Genomic DNA, 20,989 nt, shown 5'->3' with positions numbered 1-20,989 from the left:
CACTCTGTCCAGAAAGTAAAATCCTCTGGGTACACACCGAGCACACAGATATGTTTGCTGTCTCTCGTCTCGAGCCACGCCACAAACGCGTCGTCACAATTCCCCGGTTTGTGGTTCATGGAACCTCGGGCAACCACGCTGGCTTAGGTGGCCTGCTTCATGATCAGACTCTTCAGACCGGGCACCAGGCCCGAGTCCACGACCTTCATGCCCAGGCCCCGCGCGGTGCCGACCAGCCTGCTCATCATGCTGCCGTCTCCGGCACTGCCCATCTGGTAGAGCCAGTTGAGGGCGTCGACGCCGCCGGCCATGACGAGGCCCTTGCCGAATCGCGCGGCGTTGTAGCGCTCCAGGGCGAAGGCGTCGCCAATGTCCATGCCGTGCTCGACGGCGTAGGCGACCGCGTCGGCGAGTGCGGCGGCGTCACCGAGGCCGAGGTTCAATCCCTGCCCCGCGAGCGGGTGGATGGTGTGTGCGGCGTCGCCGATCAGGGCGACCCGCGGCCCAGTGAGGGACGTCGCGTGGCGCAGGCGCAGCGGGAACGACGCGAGCGTCTTCTCCTGCACGCCGGTGATGATGGGCGGGGCGCGCGCGGTCGGCGGAGGCTGCGTGTGTTGGAGTCGCCAGTGGAGTTCGTCCTCGTGTTGTGCCGCCGCATCCTCGGCGCATGGCAGGCTGAACATGTACTTGATGTCCGTCTGCGACAGCCTCAGCGCGGCGTTGATCATCGCCAGCTGCGCCGCAGGTGGCAGGGACTTCAAGTATGCGGCGTTGGCGGGCGTCGTGGACCACACCAGGGATGCGTGGTTGTTTGGGAGAGGCAGGATGGCGATCGGTCCACCGAGCTCGGGAAGGAAGCGTTGGTACGCGGTTGCGCGGTTGCCGAGAGGTTCCTCGGAGAAGAGGTCAAAGTCGTCAGCGTTGAGGCTGTCGTCGGCCGGTTGCACCGTGAGTGTAGCGACTACGCCGTGCCGGTTGTAGTCCCAGCCGTGGGATGCGATGCCGGCGAAGGTGCGCACGGGCGAGTTGAAGCCGTCGGCGCCGACAAGGAGGCGGGCTGCTATGGTAGATGGATGTTGTGACGAAGGCGAGGATGGGGAAGGCGTCTTTGATTCGAGGGCAAGAACCGGCCAGGTGGACAGGTTGAGCCCGTTGGGATCGTCTTCGCCGTTGGTGATGGACGAGACGCTGGTATTGGACAAGAGCGACGATTCCGCGCCGAGCTGGGCGATCCGCTCGAGGAGACCTCTCGTCAGATTGGCGTTCTCGGTCATCGTCGCCACGGTGCTCGGAGGTGCGTTGTATTTGCAGGTCTCGGCCGTCCAGTCGAATTGCAGAATTGCGTCGTTCGCAGCGTCCCAGACTTGCATCTCATCGTAAGCTTGAACGCGAGACTGGTCGACATGTTCCCATGCACCCGTCTTCTCGAGAAACGAGACGGACGAGGGCGTCAGGCTGCTGGCGCGATTCGAGTACTTGTCCTCCGGTAGACTCCATTGACGGAGCTTGGGCAGATCTTGGGTCTCGATCAGGGCCGTTTTCAGATGTGATGTTATGGGCGACGACTCTGTAAGAAGGTTAGCGGTCGTCCCCTCTGTGACGACCAGGGATGGAGAAAACAACGAACTTAACGCTGCTTGGAGGGCCAGGCCAGCTGGTCCGCCACCGACTGTCACGATGTCGAAGATCTCGGGGGTTGATGATGCTTTAGTGGATGCGAATCGTCTCCGTCTGCTTGAGGTCAGGCTTTTCCGGCATTGGATGCAAATAAAGCGCGTGTCGGCAAGAGACAATTTCGCCGGCATCTTGATGAGGCTGTACGCGTTCGTATTGTCGGAAGCTTACAGGAATCAATATATCCGAAGATTCACCATCGCTGATTCTGTGGATGTGATGGAAGGATGAAGCCAGGGAAGCAAGTGTTGAGGTGAGAGAAACTAATCTTTGAGCCAATCACGATCGACTCTCGGCAGCCTTGCTCAGCCTCGTCACACCATTTACCAACGAGGCTGGAGACACCAGTACCTTGGATATCAGGATACAAGTATATACACAATATGGACTGGTAATTACTAGACTCCACACTACTGACCCTGATAGTCAGTCACCAGTGTCCTGACATGTATTTGCAGGTCCAATCGAAATTGTCTCTAAATTTTTCTCAATGTCGATGGGTGAATCCTAAGGGACCTTGAGCATAGCGGCCGTTCACATAATACAAACAGACATCCGTGTCACCCACGCCATCCAATCTATCGTAAACATGCTCGACTTCGCCCAAAACCACCACATGATCTCCAATTTCCACTGCCTTTTCGGGCAGGTACCGGCACCTGATCTGAAATTTTGGAAAATATTGAATGATAGGAGGTGAATTGGGTCGGAATGCTGGCACTGTGTCAGAGCGCCACCGCGCGAACGAAGCCAGAGTTCCATCTCTCCGGTGAAAAGGCGAAGAGGCGTTGCCGCGCGCAAATTTCTCGGCGATTTTTTGTCCCATCTGATCGCAGAGAAACAGATGCACGTTAAAAAGGCCCGAAGTTTTGATGGCCTCATATGTTGACGACAGCTGCTTGATATTGAAAGAAACAATCGGTGTCGGATCTAATGTTACAGTGTTGAAGGAAGATACGGTTGCTCCTCGCCATGCAGAAGGATCACCATTGGTGCTGATAGATATGTCGGTCGAGGTAATAACGGCAACAGGATGGGGGACGTGGCGCATTAATCCCTTGACTCTCTCGTGAAGAGACATTTCCCACCTCACCTGCGACTGGCCATGCTGGGCTCCCTGGCTTGTTGGACCTTCGGACCTTGCGGAAACGGTTCCGGAGTCAACTTGTCGAGCTTGGATTGAATCATTCAATGATTCTGAGTCTGCCTCGAGACCAGCTTTTGTGGCTTTGGGACCTTGATTGGTTGTTTTCGAGCTCAGTCGCCTGGTAAGGTGTCGGGAATTTGTCGTCTTTGAGTTAGTCGGTGCCTGGGGACATGTTCTCGTCAAGTTTTGGCGTTGACAGAGGCTGACATTTTCACGCAGTAAAGAGAAGTTGCGTCGACAGCCGCGACAGACTGTTTGAAACCCGATCACTTAGTAGAGTCAACAAGAGAAATAAAATAAGGCGCCGTTGTGCTCTTACGATGTACAGTCCGTCTTTTGGTCAGAAGTGAGCAGATAGAGGTCAATGCTGGTGGATTGCCCGAGACACGTAGAGGGCTCATGGCAATGACTGGAGAGGGACAAGGGGCCGACGCCTTGCCCTCAGATAGAAATTCTTATGATACACATGTCTTCCAGTTATGAATCCAGAACCCAAACTGGATACATCGGGGAATAATTGGCGACAGACAATTCCAACAAGTTGGTTACTGTGTAGGAAGTCTCGTCTCCCCTGGAGAAAATGAAAACTCTTGGCATGTTTGCCACGTTTGTGCACCACACGCCTTTGTCGACAGCCTCACACCTTCGCAGCTGTAATCAACTTGCCTCTGTTCCCATCAACACAATGAAAAGGTGAAGCTGTCCCGTACTCCGGATATGCAAGTGAGGCAATTGATCAACTCCCCGTACTTCGCCCGTCTGAGGAAGACGTCGCCGCGGAGAAGATGTCCTCAGCAGGTTTATCAAACACCAGGCCAATCCACATGACCGAGTCCATCATGTCACGAAATCCACTCCATGAATCAATTCCACATCGTTTGATGGTTGATTTCAGCCAAGGATTCAGCCAAATATCACTAGTGTCTTCGAGCACTGTAATACGGCCAACTACAAGAAGCCAAAGTAACAGCGGCGGCCATTTGTCTTCCAAGGTGTCAAGGCCAGCAAGAGCTTGTTGGTAGGCAGAGGACAATGTTGTCCTGCGTACCCTGAAATCTGGCAGCTGTAAGAAGACTTGTGAGGAGAAAGCCAATAGACCGAGCCGGATAGCTGCGTCAAGCGAACCAGTTGCAAAGCTCATGTGGAGAAGGCGATACATAACTGAGGCAGTTGCTTCGAGCAGAAATTCTTCCGAGAGCTTTCGTTTAGTCCTGGCGGCGCGGTTGATCTGGAGACAAAATCCCTTCAGAGCTCTCCAGACAGTGGCCAGATCTTTGTCGATCACATTGAGGAATTTCTCAGGGTAAAGCCTGCAAGTTGTTGCGTCGGTCGACTCTGGAACGGATACCGACAATAGGTGTGGAAATGGCCTATAGGGCTCACCAGAAGAGCAAGCCGAGAAGAATGTAGGCGTGAGGCCGGTTTCGATTGCCAGTCCAATGTCGCATCTATGCAACTAATCAGCATTGTACCAGACAAGAAAATCCGTGAGCAAGTTGTCAGAACGGTGCAGGGTTTCATACCTAAAGATCTCGATGGCGAGTCTCGTCTTAAGCAAAATGGTCTTAATCCCTCCTCTGAGATTGATCATCATGCAAAGGCCTTCCATGTGACGCTTTGCGGTGTCATAGTCTCCAATCATACGAGCGTGAAGTGCGAGGGCAATAACCACCATCATAGTGGGAAGGGCAATTTTCAGGTCTTCATCTGTCGAGTCTAGTCGCTCGCGTAGCAGCTGAAGTGCCTTTGAGAAATGTGGAGATGTGCCATGGGGAGCTTTATGATCTTCACGACCTCGCATTAGTTCAACGTATGCATGAGTTCCCAACGCAGTGGCGTGAAGGAAGGCTGCATCGGACGCCATGGGGCCGACCAGCACCCTCTCTCTTTTGATGAAGGCAATGCATGGCGCCAATGGAACAGTGGCTTGCCTTGCGAGAGAAGCATCTACATTCCGCATGCTGTCAGTCCTCTAACTTTCAAGCAGGAATCCTCAAGAGCAAGATGAGACATACAAGTCAGAATATCGGCGATTGCGGACGGCTCGATCTCGTCTGCCAGCTGGGTGAATGACCACTCGGACCCAACCTTCTTTGGGATAATCGAGGATGAGTGTTGTATTGGTACTTTGCCGCCATTTGAGGACTCCCACGCCGGTTCCGCCTCCCAGGGCAGGGTATCTTTCGGTCTGGCCCGGCGAGACTTCCCCAAATTCTTGCCTAACATCACATGGCTCCGTATGAGCTTGCGTGTCTGTGGATCATTTTTCTTCGTCGTCCCCGCGGACACGATAAATGGCATGCCTGCTGTCAAACGGGATGTCAGCATCAGGACCATGGCTCTGGGTGAACCGCTTTGTTGATTGCCGCAAGGACTTACGCGACGGGATTGATTGAGGCATTATGGAGCCCTTTGCACAGTCAATGCACGGGAGACGTCAAGTTCGTCAAGAATTTGCCCTGATCGAGGCTGCCTGGTTTAGGTGCCAGTCGACGAGGTGGCACTTCGCCAAAGCGAGGCCGTATTGTTTTCTCTTTCGGGCTAGGGTCAATAACTCCGTTGCAGAGAAGATTTTGCATGGTCAATAGGCATCCAACTCGATTGCGAGGCTTTTTTCGAGCTGGGATGGCGCAACCTGCTCTTCACAGTTTGAGGTTTGTTTCCAGGCGGAGAATCTCATGCACATATTATTTGCCATTTCCGGTTTAGACCGGGAAGGCTAAACCCTTTTGGATCAAGGGAACCCGCCTATCCAACCTCATCAGGACAATCCCAGGGCAATGTCCGCCCAAATGATATTGACCTTGTACTAGTCAGTTGGATGGTTGACTTTTTACCCAACCTATGAACCGACATGTTATCAACTCGGCGCCGAAAGGTTCCTTGTGTGAGGTGCACAATGGTACATCCACCTATATATATGACCTAAGAAGCACAGTCTCTGCTGTTGCTGGTATCCATTCAAGGATCCTCCTCTTCGATTACACATCTGTCAAGTCCAGTTCAACGAGGACCAGCTCACGATGTCTTCCTCTAGGGACCTGCCCCCTATAACAACTCCATTCTTTCCGAGGCTCTTTTACAGAAATCAGTTTGTCGCCAAACCTCAGCGGCCGCCAAAGGGCACCGACCTCTCGGGGCAGGTTGTAATTATCACAGGAGGCAATACAGGTATATTTCCCCTACATGGAGCACAATGTTTCGTGGGGAGACATGGCCATCGTGGTTTTGGGAAGGAGTGTTGACATCAGCTAACACAAGTTGTCCAGGTTTGGGTTTGGAGAGCGCCCGCCAACTGCTCTCTCTCAATCTCTCACGTCTGATTCTCGCTGTCCGTTCTAGTCAGAGAGGGGCGGAAGCAGCAAAAAGTCTCCATGCCACCTATCCACGAGCGACCATCGACGTTTGGCAACTGGACATGGCTTCCTATGATTCAATCCAGGCATTTGTTCAACGCGCAGAGAACGAGCTGACACGCCTCGATATCATAATTCTCAATGCTGGTCGATGGACGTACAATTTCACCAAGTTGCCTGCTACCGGTCACGAGGAGATCTTCCAGATAAATTACCTTTCGACTGTGTTCCTTGCTATCTTAATGCTTCCCGTTTTGAAAAGCAAAGCTCCAGCGGGAAAGCCAGGCCGCTTGACCATCGTCAATGCTGCGCTGTCCCTGACTGCGAAATTCCCGACCAAGGACAGAACCCCTTTGCTCCCTTCATTCGATGATCCAAAGGCATTCAACATCAGCGAGACGTACAACACGTCCAAGGTGCTGGCGCACATGTTCCTCTGGAAACTCGTCGACTATGTCTCGGCCGACGACGTCGTCGTGAACCTCGTGGACCCTGGCTTTGTCAAAGGGACACGACTCGCGCGGGATGCACCGAGGATTGTGGTAGCCCTCAGTCAAATATTTGCCGCACTCACCGCCAGAAGTACCCGCGATGGTGCCTCGACGTATGTCGATGCCTGTCTGCTCAAAGGAAAGGAGTCTCATGGATGCTTCATAATGGGCTGGCAGATCAAACCGTAAGTTGCTCATGGTTATCCCTGTCTACTGTGTTATTGTCTTGCTAAACAGGATTGTCTATCAAGGTTTGCGACCATGTTGTACACGCCCGAAGGCAAAGCTGTTACCGAGAACCTGTGGCGGGAAACAATCGATGAATTGAGCTTTGCCAAGGTGCAAGACATCCTGGAGTCGATGAAGAGACATTGATCTCCTTCTTTAGCGGGATCAAAAAAGGGGTGCATCTGTTTGGATGTTATTGGGAAAGGGGGCGCCGGAAGGACTGTGGAGGAATTCTAATATTCGACAAGCTTTTGCTTCTCTGAACCTCGGATTCCAATCCAACACATTTATTCATCTTGGTGTAGCATTCACAAATAGCGATTAGTCTTCGTGGACTCCTGCGAAACTTGTCCCAGTGCAGCTGACACACGGCGAGAAATCCGAGATACTCGGCATTTGATCATCTCAGTGCTGGTGGTCATCTCCATCACCTTAGCCGATATTTGCGACACCGAAGCAGCATCAGTCTCATCAATCACAACTCTCCACCATATAAGGCTTTTCCCGTAGCTCTTGACCAATACAACGAACGTCCGGACATCGTGCTCCGCGACAAAGCCATCAAGAGGACCCCGAACCCGAAATCCGCCTGCAATATCAAAGCCCCGAGCAGAAACAATATACATCATGCAGGACATCGAAGAGGCTACTGTCACCTTTCGCAAGTCCAAGTTGACGACCAAGTGGTTGGCAAAGGATCGCTTAACGCTCCTCCAGTTGGCAGAAAAGTCTGGGCTGAAGCCTGACTACGGGTGTCGGTCTGGTGCGTGTGGAACGTGTGAAGTCAAGCTCTTGAAGGGGACCATCGATGGTATCTTGGAGGGAGACGATGGCGTCCTCATATGCAGCTCTGTTCCAGCAAGCGTTGAGGTCGAACTTGAACTGTGAAGCGGCGCCTTCGCATGTGGAAGGAAACAATTGCCGCAGCCTTTGACAGAGGGCTCGTCTCGAGGCCAGGAAGCGCAGGATTGTCGGGTTCGTGGAGAGGTCAGGAACGTATGTTTGGATGCGGGCCTCGTGTCTCGTTCACGCGTGGTCGGGCAGGGAGAGTAACTCGGTAGACAGACAGGCCTGGGACTGCCCATGTGAATTCAGGGGGTGGAGAAAGTCCACAACATTGGAACTGACGGTTGCAGGGAGCAAGTATGGCGATGACTGCGAGGATCATCACTACATGAACGACAACTGACGGACAACTGATGAAGACGTTCACCTGACATCAGTCAGAACAGACAGCACTGTTCTGTCTTGGGCCAAACCTCAGCCACCTCTTACTCCCTTCTCAACCGCACCTGGTCAGGGTATGAGAATATTGTCGGTTGTTTCCTCACCCTACCTACTCTAGGTCTAGATACAGAGAGAGCAAGCGAGAGAAAGATCAAGAGTCCTTCTTTCCCTCTTCCACCTACACTCTCCTCTATGGGCACTGCCCTTACGCCATCCCTGGGTGCCTGCTCCCCTAGAGTCAACAGTCACGTATGTTTAATCACTACGATGATCCAAAACACCCTGTCCTGAAACATATTGTCACTGCAGCGCCTTGACTTTCTCCACTGACTGGAGCCTCTCAGCACTTCTGTCTCATTGTTTTATCCACATGCGTATCAGCTTAACCGACGATGCCATTCCCCAGCCTGCGGCGGCGAACCGTCAACGAGGCAATCCAACTGCCGGATGAGCACAAGTCTCCCTCGCCCTCACCATCACCAAGAGCTCGCTCAGCCACCGTCCCTGGCCTTACCCCCCGCAAAAGCTTGTCCTCTCTCATCAGCTCGGTCAGGAAGAGAGGAAATCCAAAGTAAGTCAAGACTGTGTGAGGTCAGGCAGCCGCTGACAAGATTCACAGTCCCTTGCCAACCAGATCCCACCATGATGCCCTCGAGCAGGAACTATACTCCATCTACGATGCCTCGAATCCTGACCACGACCCTGATCGAGCCGGCCGAAGTCCCTCAGCAACAGACAAAGACAAGCGCTACTATCGGACACCAAGCCCTCATCCTCTCAAAATGTCAGCCGCATCTTCTCTCTCAAGATTGTCTAAACTCAGTCGTGGCACCCCAAGCAGCAGAAGTTCAGACCTTTCCCAGGCAGGATCACCCCCCAAAACCTTCCTCGAAACGCTAGCAGACGCTATTCGAGCCCCAACTTCATTATTCTACAAGGAGAATAAGAGCAGCTCAAAAACGGAGGATAGCAATACCTGGAGCAGCAAGCCTCCGTCCCCGGCAAAGAGTACCAGTCCGAAGAAATCTGTCAGATTCAAGCCCGGAAAATCAATCATCGAGGATGAACCGAGGTCTTCTCCCATCGACATTCCCAGAGCAACACCCTCTCTGCCTCCTGTTCAGCTTGCGAGCACGCCGCTCTTGCAATGCTTCGGGAATGACCATCCACATCTCATCCCCACCGGCAGGCCTCCTCCTCCGCGAGTACTGGACTCCACCATCAACTTCCGCCAAGCGATGGCTGCTGCCCAGACGTCCATTACTGAGGACGAGCTACGGGATGTCTTCTCAGTCGGCACCCCAGCGTCAGAACTTCCAGTGCCCTTGCCTGGTGTGACTATCTCAGCGGAGAATCCGTTGAGCGAAGCAAGGGATGGACGTGAGATGGAGTTTCAACAGGGTATGCTTCAAGAGTACGATAACCAGTTTTCCAGCAAAGAACTGGAGCCTTGCCGATCCGCAGACATTGTTATTGAGACAGACTTTGTCGCCAACGATGAACGAGTCCAAGATTTACCTGCAGGCAATTACGTTGAAACCATGATGGCAACCACTCGACCACATTTCGCCTTTGATCCATGCCAATATGCTGGGAGCCCAAGGGAGTCCATGTCCTCCAGCGACAGCAGTCATGATGTCGTATTCCCTGAGCTTGCAAACACTCTCGTCGCTACATCGGATGTTGAACTCGAGGAGACCGCCACCGTTAAAGACAGTACGGATTCGGATTGCTCTGATGGACCATCACTCATCTTGGCGCGTCCGGCATTGATGACTGCTGAAGGCGAGGACATATGGCAAGGAGATCCAACCCATGAAGACATTCGTCTCCGTTTTAAGCACCCGGAATGCTATGGGCCCATAGATTCTCGTGATTCTCGTGATATGGACAGCGCCTCGGGCTTGAATGCAGACTCGCAGCCAACCACGCGCGTCAAAGCAGCTATGACTCCGTCGCCAGACTCGACTGCAGAATCGAGCCCGATCCAACTTCCACCATCTGCCGCTTCTCATGACTTGACCACAGAAGTGAAGAGAAAGAGATATCAATATTCGACCTCCGATGAAGTGGGTGACAAATAGCCTGCTATCCTTAAACCTGTTGCTGATTTCCATCCTAGGATCCCTACTTGTATGTACCGGAGAGTTTTCTTCACAATCCACCTTGGGTTGCGGAGCTCGCCCTTCGGTGCGACAGACCATTTCCAGAAAACAGACCAAGACAACTTTCTCCACTCTACCCTGGTCTTCGAACCGAGAGACAGGAGAGATCAACGTCGATGACAGGAACTATGAGTGAAAGCGAACCTGACGGCGGGGCTTTCTTATATCCGGAGCATACCGAGGTGGGCTCTCCCTGCCCACGTAGCTCAAGCGATCGATGCAAAGGCTAACAACGAATAGGACCAAATCGAGGCTTCTTCTCGGAATTTGGACATGTTCGAAACATCGTCTGATATGTGGCCAGCAGAACAGTCCGCACCGATTACGCCGTCTCCGTCATCTGTTCCGCTACCCTTGTCCATTCGTCCCTCAGCAAGAACCTATGACGGACTGCATGCCGATGAGTCTCGGCCATGCCGTTTTGAAAATGAGCTAGGGTCATTAAACCTGGGCGACACACGTACTGAAGAAAATGAGTTCGAAAAGAGCCCCAAGGCTATTGAGCATAGCCTGGAAAACAATTATGCTGGCTCAGGAAGCATTTTGCCTCAGATTTTGCGTGATACCGAGGAAGAAAAGCTAGCCAGAGCTGCTGAGGTCCTGAGAAGATTCATTCCTCGAAAGGCCAGCGGTTCAAGCTCCTTGCAGGATCCGACTATCGACCCCGAAGGCAACTCTGCACGTGAGCATACAACAAGAATTCCTCGGTTGAAGCGTCTCCAGGGCCAAAGTTCAGAGCAGGGAATGGAAGCCTTGACTAAACCTCCGTTGGATCGAGGAAGATCGGCGACAGTCGAAAGCAAACGGTCTGCAGGAAGCGGAATCTCCCAGGACAGCGGTTCGGGCGAAACCCTGCGGACAGCGATTTCCACAGACCCTACCGAAGGTATGGATGAGGACGAACGGACGTGCAAGGGCATTGTTTGACTATGAAGGATATCAAGTCGAGTGGCATGCCTGCTTCGAGAAACTACAGGTATCCGCTAGACGAAGTATATCATATTGGCAAGGACCTTCATTTTGGAATCGAATGGCAATGGTCACGTCTAAGCACGAGGTACATTGCATCAGGATAGCATGATATGTGAATAGAGAGCACTTGAATCATACGGTGGCATCTTATCAAGGATGCATTCTCTGTCAGGGTGGACCTGATTCACTAACACCCATCTTGTTGGCTGCCTCTCTGGCGGCCCTATGTTTACTCACGCTGCCCTCCATGCCATGACGAATAGCCTCAATGTCTCCCGGAATTATCATCTCGAACGTGTCCCGAATGACGGCGTAGTCATAATAGCCGCACCTTGCAATGGGCTGTGTCTTTGCGACATCGATTTTGCCGTCAGCGGTCAAGACCCGGTCGTCGATATGAATACCGACGACCTTGCCGATGACGATATCGACGGTGCCCATGGGCGGATTGCAGGGCAGGCGCAGCGTGGAGTGGTACTCGCACTCGAAGCGGACGGGCGAGGCCTTGACCATGGGCACGGGAGTCTTGAGCACCGTTGACCAGACCTTTTCGAGGGCGGCGCGCTCAAACTCGTCGACCCCGTAGGGGACCTGCTCGGCGGAGACGTTGACGGCCTCGCGCAGCTCCCACGTCGCCAGTTGCCAGCAGAACACGCCCGTGGCCTCGACGTTGCGCACCGTGTCCTTGTGCTGGTTCGACGGTGTCTGGTTCGCCGAGAACATGACCATCGGCGGGTCGAAGGTCAGGTTGTTGAACTGGCTGAACGGCGCGAGGTTGGCTGTTCGGCGGGCTTCTGTCGTCGTAGAGGGGGATAATAGTGAGGCTGTGCCTGTTGTGGTCGATGTCGATGGTGTGGACTCTGATTCTGGCCCGTCCTGGGGAGGCGAAATGGTGCTGATCCAGCCTATTGGGCGGGGGATGACGCATGCCTGTTGACTCCATCCCGTCCCCATGGGATAGACAGTGTAAGAAAATTGGTGAGGTGAATTGGGGGGGAAGGGAGACGAGGATAGATAAACAGAGACAAGAGTAGTATGTCTAGACTACCTAGTAATATCACACATACCAGCCTAGTTTGGTAGGTAGGTACCTAGGTACCCAGGTAACTAGACGGAGGGAAATGACGAATGATGACGGAGAGTGCGTGTCGCGCCCAACAGGGTGGAATTGATCTCTGAACGTGACTGACTGAAGAGACTGAGGTGACTGACCTTGAACGGATCATATGGCAGGTTATGCTCTGTCTTGCCTGGTTCGTAGAACATCTTTTCCGGTGTGGTTCCCCGTTGCAGCAGCGGTTCGAAATTGGAATGTATGTATTTGTGATGAAGACCAGAATACCACCACGGTAAGGTGCAAGGTGCTCGCAAGGTGCGCGTAACTCGATGAATACCGAAAAGTGGCAAAAGAATATAGGTTAATCCATATATATGTTACCTGTATTAAAATAAGGACCTGCAAATAGATATAAGAATATGCCGTACGTATATACCGCCCAGACCCGCGGAGGAGTGGGGGTAGTTGCCTTAATATTCGATGCTTGTACTCGTTACTCCATACCCCAACCCAAACTCCAGACTGCAGACATGACGAATGATCATTCTGGGCGCGAACCGGATCGGGGATCTGCCAAAGGAGCCCGACAAGTCGGAGAATTGGAATGAGACAAGAGGGCTGACCGAACTACTGGACTCGGAATAGTAGGGTCGCGAAGCTCAATGGAAAAGATTTATTGGGGCTTCCGAGATGCCAGTGCGGAATGGATGCTTTTCCGTTTCCCTTGTACGGGAATCTGGAGAAGAATATGCGTCAATAGTGGTGATATTACAAAGCATAAATAGATCTCAGCCCGCCATCAAAAGGCGACCCACTCTGCGCTTATCGACTGTGCAGGCACTTTCAATTGTCCTCGTCCCTATTGGGGATCGTCTCGCAAAAATCGTCTCTGGCCTCCCTACCTTGCATCCTCTCCAGATCGCGTGGCTTGCGTGGCTTGCGTCCGTCTCTTCCGTTTCCTTTCAGTGCCTTCTCATCCCGAACGGCTGCACCTTTGCGGTGCGGGTATTGGTCCAGCTCACGATGTTGGACCGAAACTGCCCAACAATCATCTGCTTGGATGCTTCGCGAGAGCTCCTCCGCAAATGTGACACTGCGATGTTTGCCACGTTCACACATGATACCGACAACAAGAGTGGACGGCGCCGCAGACGACGAAGGTGAATCTGCGCTTATGTCGATCCCTTGGCGGGCAAGTTTCATCTCACCCATCTTCTTCCGCACGGCCTCGAGAATCAAACTCAATCTTGCAGCTGCGCCGTGGTTGGCCATGACTTCCTTGCGTAGATGTGAGGACAATCCCGTGTGCGTCTTCCGGAGTTTGGCAGGAGGGTTTTTCATGTCCCTCACAGAAAAGGTAAGCTGCTCGACAGTGCCAGGCTCTAAGAGGGTGAGGGGACCGTGGGCATGGCCATAGGAGATGATGATGAGCTCAAAGTTCGACACGGTCTTTTCTGAGGCTTCAGACATCCCTGGTCTGGAAATCGGCTCATGGTGGTCGAAATCTTCCATCATTGACAATGGAATAGGCTGGGCCTTGGACCCTTCACAGTGTAAGGGAAGGCATATTGCAATCGCGGCTATGATCGGGCCGTCTCCCGAGGTAGCTTCACCTCAGATATCGACCACAACACGTGGCGCTTAGGTATCTTCCTGTGAGGACGGGTAAGTAAGGGCTATGTCCATAGAGAGAGACCAACACCATAACAATGAACAGCCTCTCGACCGAGACAAGATTGTGTCACGGTCCAATTTGCTTGGCAATATCACGTGACTAGGCTCTTTGGAATCGCTGACTGATTCTTACGCAATCAACCTCGCGGAAGGTTTTCCGATTCTCACCAAACACCAACCGGCATTTCTTCAATGTTCTTCCTGCGCCGCGGCGTCGCAACAAAACAAATGCTATTCAAGCTCTTCATAAGCTGCAAGTTGCTTGTCCAATGCTGATGGTGGGATCATCCTTGCTATTTCTAGCATATTCGACTGTCTACGGTATCTTAAAGGTATAAGTAACTTCCTTTTCCTTTCCATGAAGCAAATCCACTCTTTTTTGATCACAACCGCAACCACAACCATATACAGCAGTAACCTGGCTTTGACCAAGACATTTCTTCGACAAGCCAGACCTATATTCAGCGACATCACTCGTCCCATAAAACCAACAGCAACTAAATCGACAATAACACCTCTTATTCCCACTCGCTTCGCTTCAACCACAACAGCAAATATGACAACCCCTCGGCAGATCAAGTTCTCGTTCCTCGCTCGCGAACAACCAGAAGGTGCGGGCGCTGTGGTACGACGTTCAGTCGGCACCCCTAAACTGCGCCATTTCACCCCTTTCCTCATGCTCGACCACTTCAACATATCTCCCGGTGCAGGCTTCCCCGACCACCCTCACAGAGGACAGGAGACAATCACATACCTCCTTAAAGGTGGCGTTAACCATGAAGACTTCGCTGGCCACGCAGGAAGAATCGGACCTGGCGATCTGCAATTCATGACTGCAGGTCGCGGAATAGTCCACGCGGAGATGCCTGTACAAACCGAAGATGTCAGCATCGGCATGCAACTTTGGGTCGACCTGCCCGAAAACCTCAAATCCTGCGAACCCCGGTACCGCGATTTACGTGCAGAGGAGATCCCAATCGCAAAGACCGACGACGGAAAGGTCGAGGTGAAGGTCATATCGGGCAAAAGCCTAGGTGTCGAGTCATTGAAGGATCTCGCATACACGCCCGTGTGGCTCCTTGACATCACAGTTCACCCCGGTGGAAAGATTACGCAGGAACTCCCACAGGGATGGAACGCGTTTGCCTACACGTTGGAAGGCGCCGTGACATTCTCCAATGGCTCCGCCGTACACAAAGCCGAAACGATCACACCCTACCATAACGTCGTCTTCGAACAAGGCGGCGACGTGGTGACGGCTTCAGTCGAAGAAGGGGCATCGGAAGGTGCACGATTCATCCTCGTCGCCGGGCAGCCCTTGGACCAGAACATTGTCCAGTACGGCCCGTTTGTGACCACCTCCAAAGAAGCCATTTATCAAGCCATGATGGATTATCAAACCTCGACCAATGGGTTTGAGAGAGCAGCGAATTGGGAGAGTCAAATTGGCAAGACTATGGGTCGCGTCAGATAAAGAGAATACGGACGGGGAAAATCTTTCAATGAGCGCAAAAGACTCTCGGAGATGACATGGGTTCTTATTTTGGCCCTTTTCGCCAAGGATGTCTTGTACAGTACAACATAGCATAGCATAGCATTGGTGTTCCCAGCACGCATGGAAAATACCCGAGAGCAATCCGGGGCAGGCATATAATGGCGTTTACGTGGATAGAATACTAGTACCTGCAGTACATGGGTAGATATCTCACGGCACAATCCTCACTGATAATTGGACATGAGCTTCATCACTCTTTCTTTTGTAAAAACGAGACAAATGTTCTGTGATATCCCTCCCTCTGCGGGAGCGAGAGCGAGATTTGTTACTGTTCTAAACTTTTGAGACAGCTTCAGCTGCGCCTCGTGTCTATCGTGGAGGATAGCTGGTCTCTGTGTCATCGACTCGCCCATCCGTCCATCCATCCACCCATCCACCCTTTCCTCTGGTAGCATTCATTGTAGTGTGTGAGTCCTGAACGTACTATCGAGTACAGCGACCGCATTCCTCTCTCGCCCATCCACCGGTCCGTTTGTCAGGCGTATTTCTCCACCTCGAATAGTATCTCTGGCGGTTCTCCTCGAGCTGGGGCGGTGAGTACGGACGTCAAAAGCTACAAAGCCACCAGCCAAGCAAAGTGCGTGCGGGTAGATAGATGGACGGGATAGGGCGTTGTGGTGCCCCCAGCAAGCACGTCACAGTTACCCCCCAGCGGTTGCAGTCATGTCAGGTCATGCATGCCCTTTTTATTCCTCTGCTTCCTCCCCGGCGGCGTCCGTCTCGGCGACCGTGCCGGTCATTCCGTCGTCCTCGTCCTCGAACGTGTGCAGGGGCACCTCGTACAGCCTGATGACGGGCTTGTTCGGGTCCTTGATCAACACGTACTTCCTGTCCTTTGCGGGAGTCGCTTCCTCCTTGCCTTCTTCCTCCTCGTCGGCGGCGTCGGACATGCTCCTCACGAGGTCGACGATGGTGCGAACAATGCCCCATCCGTTGGAGAAGCCCAGGTTCATCTGGCTGGCGAATTCGCGCGGCTTGTAGCCGACGACGCCCAGGATGACGTGGTTCGCCGCGCTCTTCGGGTTGGCCCTCGACACGAAGCCGAGCTTCATTTGATCGGCTCTGGCGAGGATCGCCTGCGTCGTCCATCTCGCCAGTTTGCAGCTGTTGTTCTTCATCTCGGTGGCGACCACGGCACCCCGCTGGGAGGTGAGTTTTGTGCGCCAGTCCAGGGCGCCGCCGCTGCCTTGGGCCTTGTGGTCGAACTCGTTGAGTGCTTTGAGGGTGAGGAACTGATCCTCCCCGGAGATGTTGTTCTTGATGGCGGCGTCGAGTTCGGTCCGCACAATCAAGTTCAAAGGTTCTTCGTCCCGCTCCAGAGAGAGGTCGAAGCGGCGGTATTTGTATGCCTTTGAGGCCAGCGGGTCGGTCTCTTCGGAAGCGCTGTAGAATGGGTTAGGGTGAGGGAATTCGACTTTGCTGTTGGGGTTTTCGATCACGGTCTGGAAAGCAAAGTTGTGGTTGATCATGGTGGCTTCCATGGCGAGGTTGGACGGGGTGTTGATGCTGTCTGGCTTGACTCCGGTCTGTTGTTGGGATGGTGTGCTTGAGGTGTCTGCTTCGAGGGGTGCATCGGCAGCATTTTCATTGACCGTGACAAGGTCGATTGAACTGTCAGGTCGCTTGTCGAGGAAGATTTTGTCACCGTGCTTCAAAATCACTATATCCCAGCTATACACGGATCGAGTCGCGCACATCAGCATGGAGAGGATATCTGAGGTGGCAAAGATGGTGGCTTCATCTTTCTCTGCCAACTCTTGGATGACCGGATCGGCAGAAGTAGTAACGTTGTAGGCGGCTCGATCAAGGGACAGGAGTTTGCGTTCCGTGTTCTTCACAGGAGCTTTGTCGTAAGATCGGTCATAATAGTAAAGAAATCCGTAGCTGTCGATATCTTCTCCGTCAGGAGTCTCGAGGTTGAGTTTTGCAAGTCGATTAAAGTCGATCTCCTCCTTCATGATCCAGTCGGGACGGATGTTGACTGAAGCGTCACGGTTTCGCTGCGGCTTGTCGTAGTCTCGCCACCCGAATCGACGGCCCCTGCCACCTCGACCTCCCCTCTGATCGAAGAACTGCCCTTGTTGTTGACCTCCTGTGCGACCTTGGCCAACTCTTTGGAATGCTCCTCTTGCTCCACGCTGGGCAGCTCCTCGCTGACCTCGACCACGGAAGACTGTTACTCCGCCCCGACCAAAGCCCCGACCTTTTGCGGTCGTTCTGGTGTTGTCGACGACGGAGAAGGTGGCCTCATCTTCCGCAGCTTGTACAGCGAACAGCGAGGATGTACCGGCGCCATAAATTTGTTGGTCTATATACACTCTGTTAGTTTTTACCCCAAATTCTGGATATAGAAATTCACCTCTGTAATTTCTTCCGTACTGTCTGCCGCCTCGATCTCGACCTTCCTTGCCTTCTTGTGTCCAGTCGGCCATACGACCTAGTTTGTCACTTTTGGAGTATGGGGCATATGGCACGCCATCGAGGGTCGTGGTGGTGGAGAGCGCGGGACCCCATTCATCGTTGACGCTGATCGCACTGATTGTTTCCGCGAGACTTATTTCGGACATGTTGGATGCTGGACAGGGACCAGAGTCAAGTGTCTAAATTTGTTCACAGACGAATGTTTCGAGGCGGCGCAGGCATAGAGAATAGTGGGGTGGAAATGCGAGCGCCAAGCAAGGAAATCTGTTCGTCGCACCGGATTCGGAGTCGGAATTATCGTGACGCTGCCCTGTAGGGGATCTCACTGGTGGATCGATGACTGATCAACTTAACCAATAGACATGCGTGGGTTTTGATGTCAACCAGTGCTGCTAAGGGCAGCGCCATATGCCCAGCCTTGTGCATGACGAATTCCCATGGTGTTTACTGATCTCCTCAACACACCTCTCTTACTGTCCTCGCTGGTCACCCGCCTTCTGTATCCGGTCACTTTTTCAATCATTCGCAGAATGAGGCGGGATGCACCTCGACCGCAGCATATTGAAACAATTTCTAGTTTCCAAAGGTCGCTTGGAAAGCACCGTGTCACCCCCAAAACAGAACGAACCTGAAGGAACAAGGCCACCCATTTATACGCATGATGAAGGCTACTCCCGTCCGGCTTGCTAGATCTCGACCCAATGCAGAAAGACACCTTGATGCTGTGATATGCTGAGAGCACACGACCATGGCCAACTTAACCGCCACGGGCTCTTCATTTTGCTTCGGGTCCCGAATTCCAGCTTACTTGGTGCCAATGTGGGGTTTCCAAGTCACTTGGGCTATGGCCAGTAATACGCGATGTGGGTTTTCCCAAGATCTATTATTCAAGTTACAAATACCACAGAAGGCCAGATAAGACGTCGCCCAAGATGGAAATCTATTGCCGTGTCTGGTCCCTGTTCAACCTCTACCAACAAATCCACCATGGCGTTTGCTGTCAATGACCTCCAAGCTTCTGTCTGTGTTTTCCCGTTACTATGGTTGGTACGGTCGCCTCTCATCCAACGCAATCTCCATGGCATCTCGAACCAACCAGTACTAAATGTGGCTACGCGGCCCGCATCTCCGAGACTTCCACAGTCATTGTGCGGTCGACTCCTCCTTGCCCTGGAGTCATTCGTTCGACAGCGTAGGTTTTCCCATGTACACCAGGTGGCCGTATTACGCCTCGAGCCATGAGGTAGAGCCAAGCGAGATACCACCTCAGAACATTAATACTACTCGGGGTCGAGCTTTGGGTGAGTAAAGTAACTTGTCGACCTCGCTTCTCTGTGCCGGTTTCCTCTCCTTTGGCGTTGCTTTTCCGTTCCGATTTTTGATTACCACTATACGAAATGCATTCAAATCATGGCTTTACTGCCCTCAACTCTTCCCAAGACACTCTTACATCGTCTAGAGGGGTTCCAACCTCATCACCGGGCCATGTCGTGATGACGAAACTGGAGAGGATCGGCCGACCTGGCCATACCTCGAAGCCTTACCAGCCAAAACCCTTTGTCTCATCAAACACTTATGAACGGCAAGGCTTCTTCCGGCGGTACATTGGCCTTTGGTGGGCCCTTCCTGTCGTTCTCGCCGCAATCATCTGGTTCTCGCAGATGGTGTACTTCATCTCGTACTTTGTCACGCGACCAGCCCAAGCGGATGGGTCATGGCCCCGGATCGGGTACTCATACGCCCTGTTCCCTTTTATTTCGAGTATCGGTGCAGTGCGAGAGCTCTGTTTCGAGACTGTGAGCATCATTGTGGCTGTCCTGCTGTGGACGGGGTTTGGGATCGACTACGTCGTGGGGACAAGAGCACCTGTCGCACTCTGGTGGCGGCGGGGAAAACTGTTTTGTGCCAGCATCTCGTCGGTCTTTCTGATTGCGCTGTCGTTTGCCAGAGATGACACCCACCACAAACTCCATCTCATATTCACCAGTTTCCAGATCTTCTTCATGGCGTCGGCCAAGACCTGTGATTGGAACCTTGTTAGGGAGATGAGAGAATGGACGCCGAAGAACAGGTACATTAAAAGGGTCAGGATTTGGAAGAGAATTGCCGTTGTGGTTGCGCTGCGTGGGTTCCACACCCTACACTCCTCTTCTCGCGGCAGAGGCTGACTCGATGACAACAGCTTCTGGCATCACGGCTCTCGTTGGCATCTATAGCTGCGATGGGAAGTTGGAAAACGGCAAAGTCATTTTTACTCCTCGTTGTTGGACGCTGCTCAGCTTTGCAGCCCCAGCGGAATGGATCTTGTCATGTTGCTGGGTGTGTTGTCGTTCATCATGCTTTCCTTCCATGACGATGATGGACACACTTGCAGAGAGCTCAGTGCTGATAAAATTATCTCAGGTCACCTTCCTCGCAACAGTCGCCTACGACAACTGTCACCTCGAATACACCGTCCGTCTCCTGTTAAACACTCCGCCGCCGAAACGAAAGTCTCACGGCCTCGCATTCTGGCGAAGATGGTCCGACTCCGAGAAGGAATCCTCGCTGTCGGAGGTGGACACGGACGCGTGGAGCGAGAGGCAAGGCTTGACAAAAGCGGTCGGCCCAGCTCTGAACGAGGAGAGTATTGGCTTGCCGCGGATCCAGGTCCAACGGTCCAGTGAGGAGGTGGAGGAGCGGCGGCGGCATCAGTATCAGTATCAGCAGCAGGAGCAGCACAGGAGACCAGAGTCTGTGACAGGAAGTTACAGAGAAGAAGAAGTTGACGAGGAGGACATTTCTGGCTTCTCTATGGGCGGTAATGTGACTCCCTGGCTGCCTCCGCCAAGAGTGTTCGCCCACAGATATACACACATATCACAAGGCCTGCCGACCGAGGAGCACACAAACTGAAAAAAAAAATATCGTCACCAAAAAGTGCAAAAACTTATACACGAAGCAGCTCTGCTGGTTCGTGATAAGAGAAACTCGCCCTTTCGGGTTGGTTTTTCTCGACGGGGGGGGGGGGGGGAAAGGGAAG

At 52.9% G+C, this 20,989-nt stretch overlaps 10 protein-coding genes across 10 annotated transcripts; 5 read left to right on the top strand and 5 right to left on the bottom strand.

Annotated features, from left to right (window-relative positions):
• Nucleotides 1–143: 143 nt before the first annotated feature.
• On the bottom strand, nucleotides 144–1,805 carry AYO20_10189 (hypothetical protein; the record flags this gene model as incomplete). Its single annotated transcript, XM_022648449.1, has 1 exon — nucleotides 144–1,805. The coding sequence occupies one exon, from the start codon at nucleotides 1,803–1,805 to the stop codon at nucleotides 144–146; it is 1,662 nt and encodes a 553-aa protein (XP_022495555.1).
• A 1,752-nt stretch (nucleotides 1,806–3,557) lies between these two features.
• On the bottom strand, nucleotides 3,558–5,222 carry AYO20_10188 (hypothetical protein; the record flags this gene model as incomplete). Its single annotated transcript, XM_022648448.1, has 4 exons — nucleotides 3,558–4,269; nucleotides 4,345–4,768; nucleotides 4,837–5,127; nucleotides 5,201–5,222. The coding sequence occupies 4 exons, from the start codon at nucleotides 5,220–5,222 to the stop codon at nucleotides 3,558–3,560; spliced, it is 1,449 nt and encodes a 482-aa protein (XP_022495554.1).
• Nucleotides 5,223–5,844: 622 nt separating this feature from the next.
• Nucleotides 5,845–7,043, top strand: AYO20_10187 (hypothetical protein; the record flags this gene model as incomplete). Its single annotated transcript, XM_022648447.1, has 3 exons — nucleotides 5,845–5,992; nucleotides 6,091–6,853; nucleotides 6,920–7,043. 3 exons carry the CDS (start codon nucleotides 5,845–5,847, stop codon nucleotides 7,041–7,043), a joined length of 1,035 nt encoding a protein of 344 aa, XP_022495553.1.
• A 1,472-nt stretch (nucleotides 7,044–8,515) lies between these two features.
• Nucleotides 8,516–10,207, top strand: AYO20_10186 (hypothetical protein; the record flags this gene model as incomplete). Its single annotated transcript, XM_022648446.1, has 2 exons — nucleotides 8,516–8,694; nucleotides 8,743–10,207. 2 exons carry the CDS (start codon nucleotides 8,516–8,518, stop codon nucleotides 10,205–10,207), a joined length of 1,644 nt encoding a protein of 547 aa, XP_022495552.1.
• A 209-nt stretch (nucleotides 10,208–10,416) lies between these two features.
• AYO20_10185 (hypothetical protein) lies at nucleotides 10,417–11,215 on the top strand (the record flags this gene model as incomplete). Its single annotated transcript, XM_022648445.1, has 2 exons — nucleotides 10,417–10,470; nucleotides 10,529–11,215. The coding sequence occupies 2 exons, from the start codon at nucleotides 10,417–10,419 to the stop codon at nucleotides 11,213–11,215; spliced, it is 741 nt and encodes a 246-aa protein (XP_022495551.1).
• Nucleotides 11,216–11,428: 213 nt separating this feature from the next.
• On the bottom strand, nucleotides 11,429–12,214 carry AYO20_10184 (hypothetical protein; the record flags this gene model as incomplete). The annotated part of the gene is made up of 1 exon (XM_022648444.1): nucleotides 11,429–12,214. One exon carries the CDS (start codon nucleotides 12,212–12,214, stop codon nucleotides 11,429–11,431), a length of 786 nt encoding a protein of 261 aa, XP_022495550.1.
• Nucleotides 12,215–13,160: 946 nt separating this feature from the next.
• On the bottom strand, nucleotides 13,161–13,787 carry AYO20_10183 (hypothetical protein; the record flags this gene model as incomplete). The annotated part of the gene is made up of 1 exon (XM_022648443.1): nucleotides 13,161–13,787. The coding sequence occupies one exon, from the start codon at nucleotides 13,785–13,787 to the stop codon at nucleotides 13,161–13,163; it is 627 nt and encodes a 208-aa protein (XP_022495549.1).
• A 760-nt stretch (nucleotides 13,788–14,547) lies between these two features.
• On the top strand, nucleotides 14,548–15,465 carry AYO20_10182 (hypothetical protein; the record flags this gene model as incomplete). Its single annotated transcript, XM_022648442.1, has 1 exon — nucleotides 14,548–15,465. The coding sequence occupies one exon, from the start codon at nucleotides 14,548–14,550 to the stop codon at nucleotides 15,463–15,465; it is 918 nt and encodes a 305-aa protein (XP_022495548.1).
• Nucleotides 15,466–16,232: 767 nt separating this feature from the next.
• On the bottom strand, nucleotides 16,233–18,113 carry AYO20_10181 (eukaryotic translation initiation factor 3 subunit D; the record flags this gene model as incomplete). The annotated part of the gene is made up of 2 exons (XM_022648441.1): nucleotides 16,233–17,854; nucleotides 17,906–18,113. 2 exons carry the CDS (start codon nucleotides 18,111–18,113, stop codon nucleotides 16,233–16,235), a joined length of 1,830 nt encoding a protein of 609 aa, XP_022495547.1.
• A 1,347-nt stretch (nucleotides 18,114–19,460) lies between these two features.
• Nucleotides 19,461–20,862, top strand: AYO20_10180 (hypothetical protein; the record flags this gene model as incomplete). Its single annotated transcript, XM_022648440.1, has 3 exons — nucleotides 19,461–20,091; nucleotides 20,150–20,286; nucleotides 20,371–20,862. 3 exons carry the CDS (start codon nucleotides 19,461–19,463, stop codon nucleotides 20,860–20,862), a joined length of 1,260 nt encoding a protein of 419 aa, XP_022495546.1.
• Nucleotides 20,863–20,989: the final 127 nt, after the last annotated feature.

The sequence above is a fragment of the Fonsecaea nubica genome (assembly GCF_001646965.1).
Source record: "Fonsecaea nubica strain CBS 269.64 chromosome Unknown Scaff105, whole genome shotgun sequence".
In the NCBI taxonomy this organism is placed as follows: Eukaryota; Fungi; Ascomycota; class Eurotiomycetes; order Chaetothyriales; family Herpotrichiellaceae; genus Fonsecaea; species Fonsecaea nubica.
Note: the sequence above shows the minus strand (reverse complement) of the source record. Positions and strands in the feature narration are given on the sequence as shown.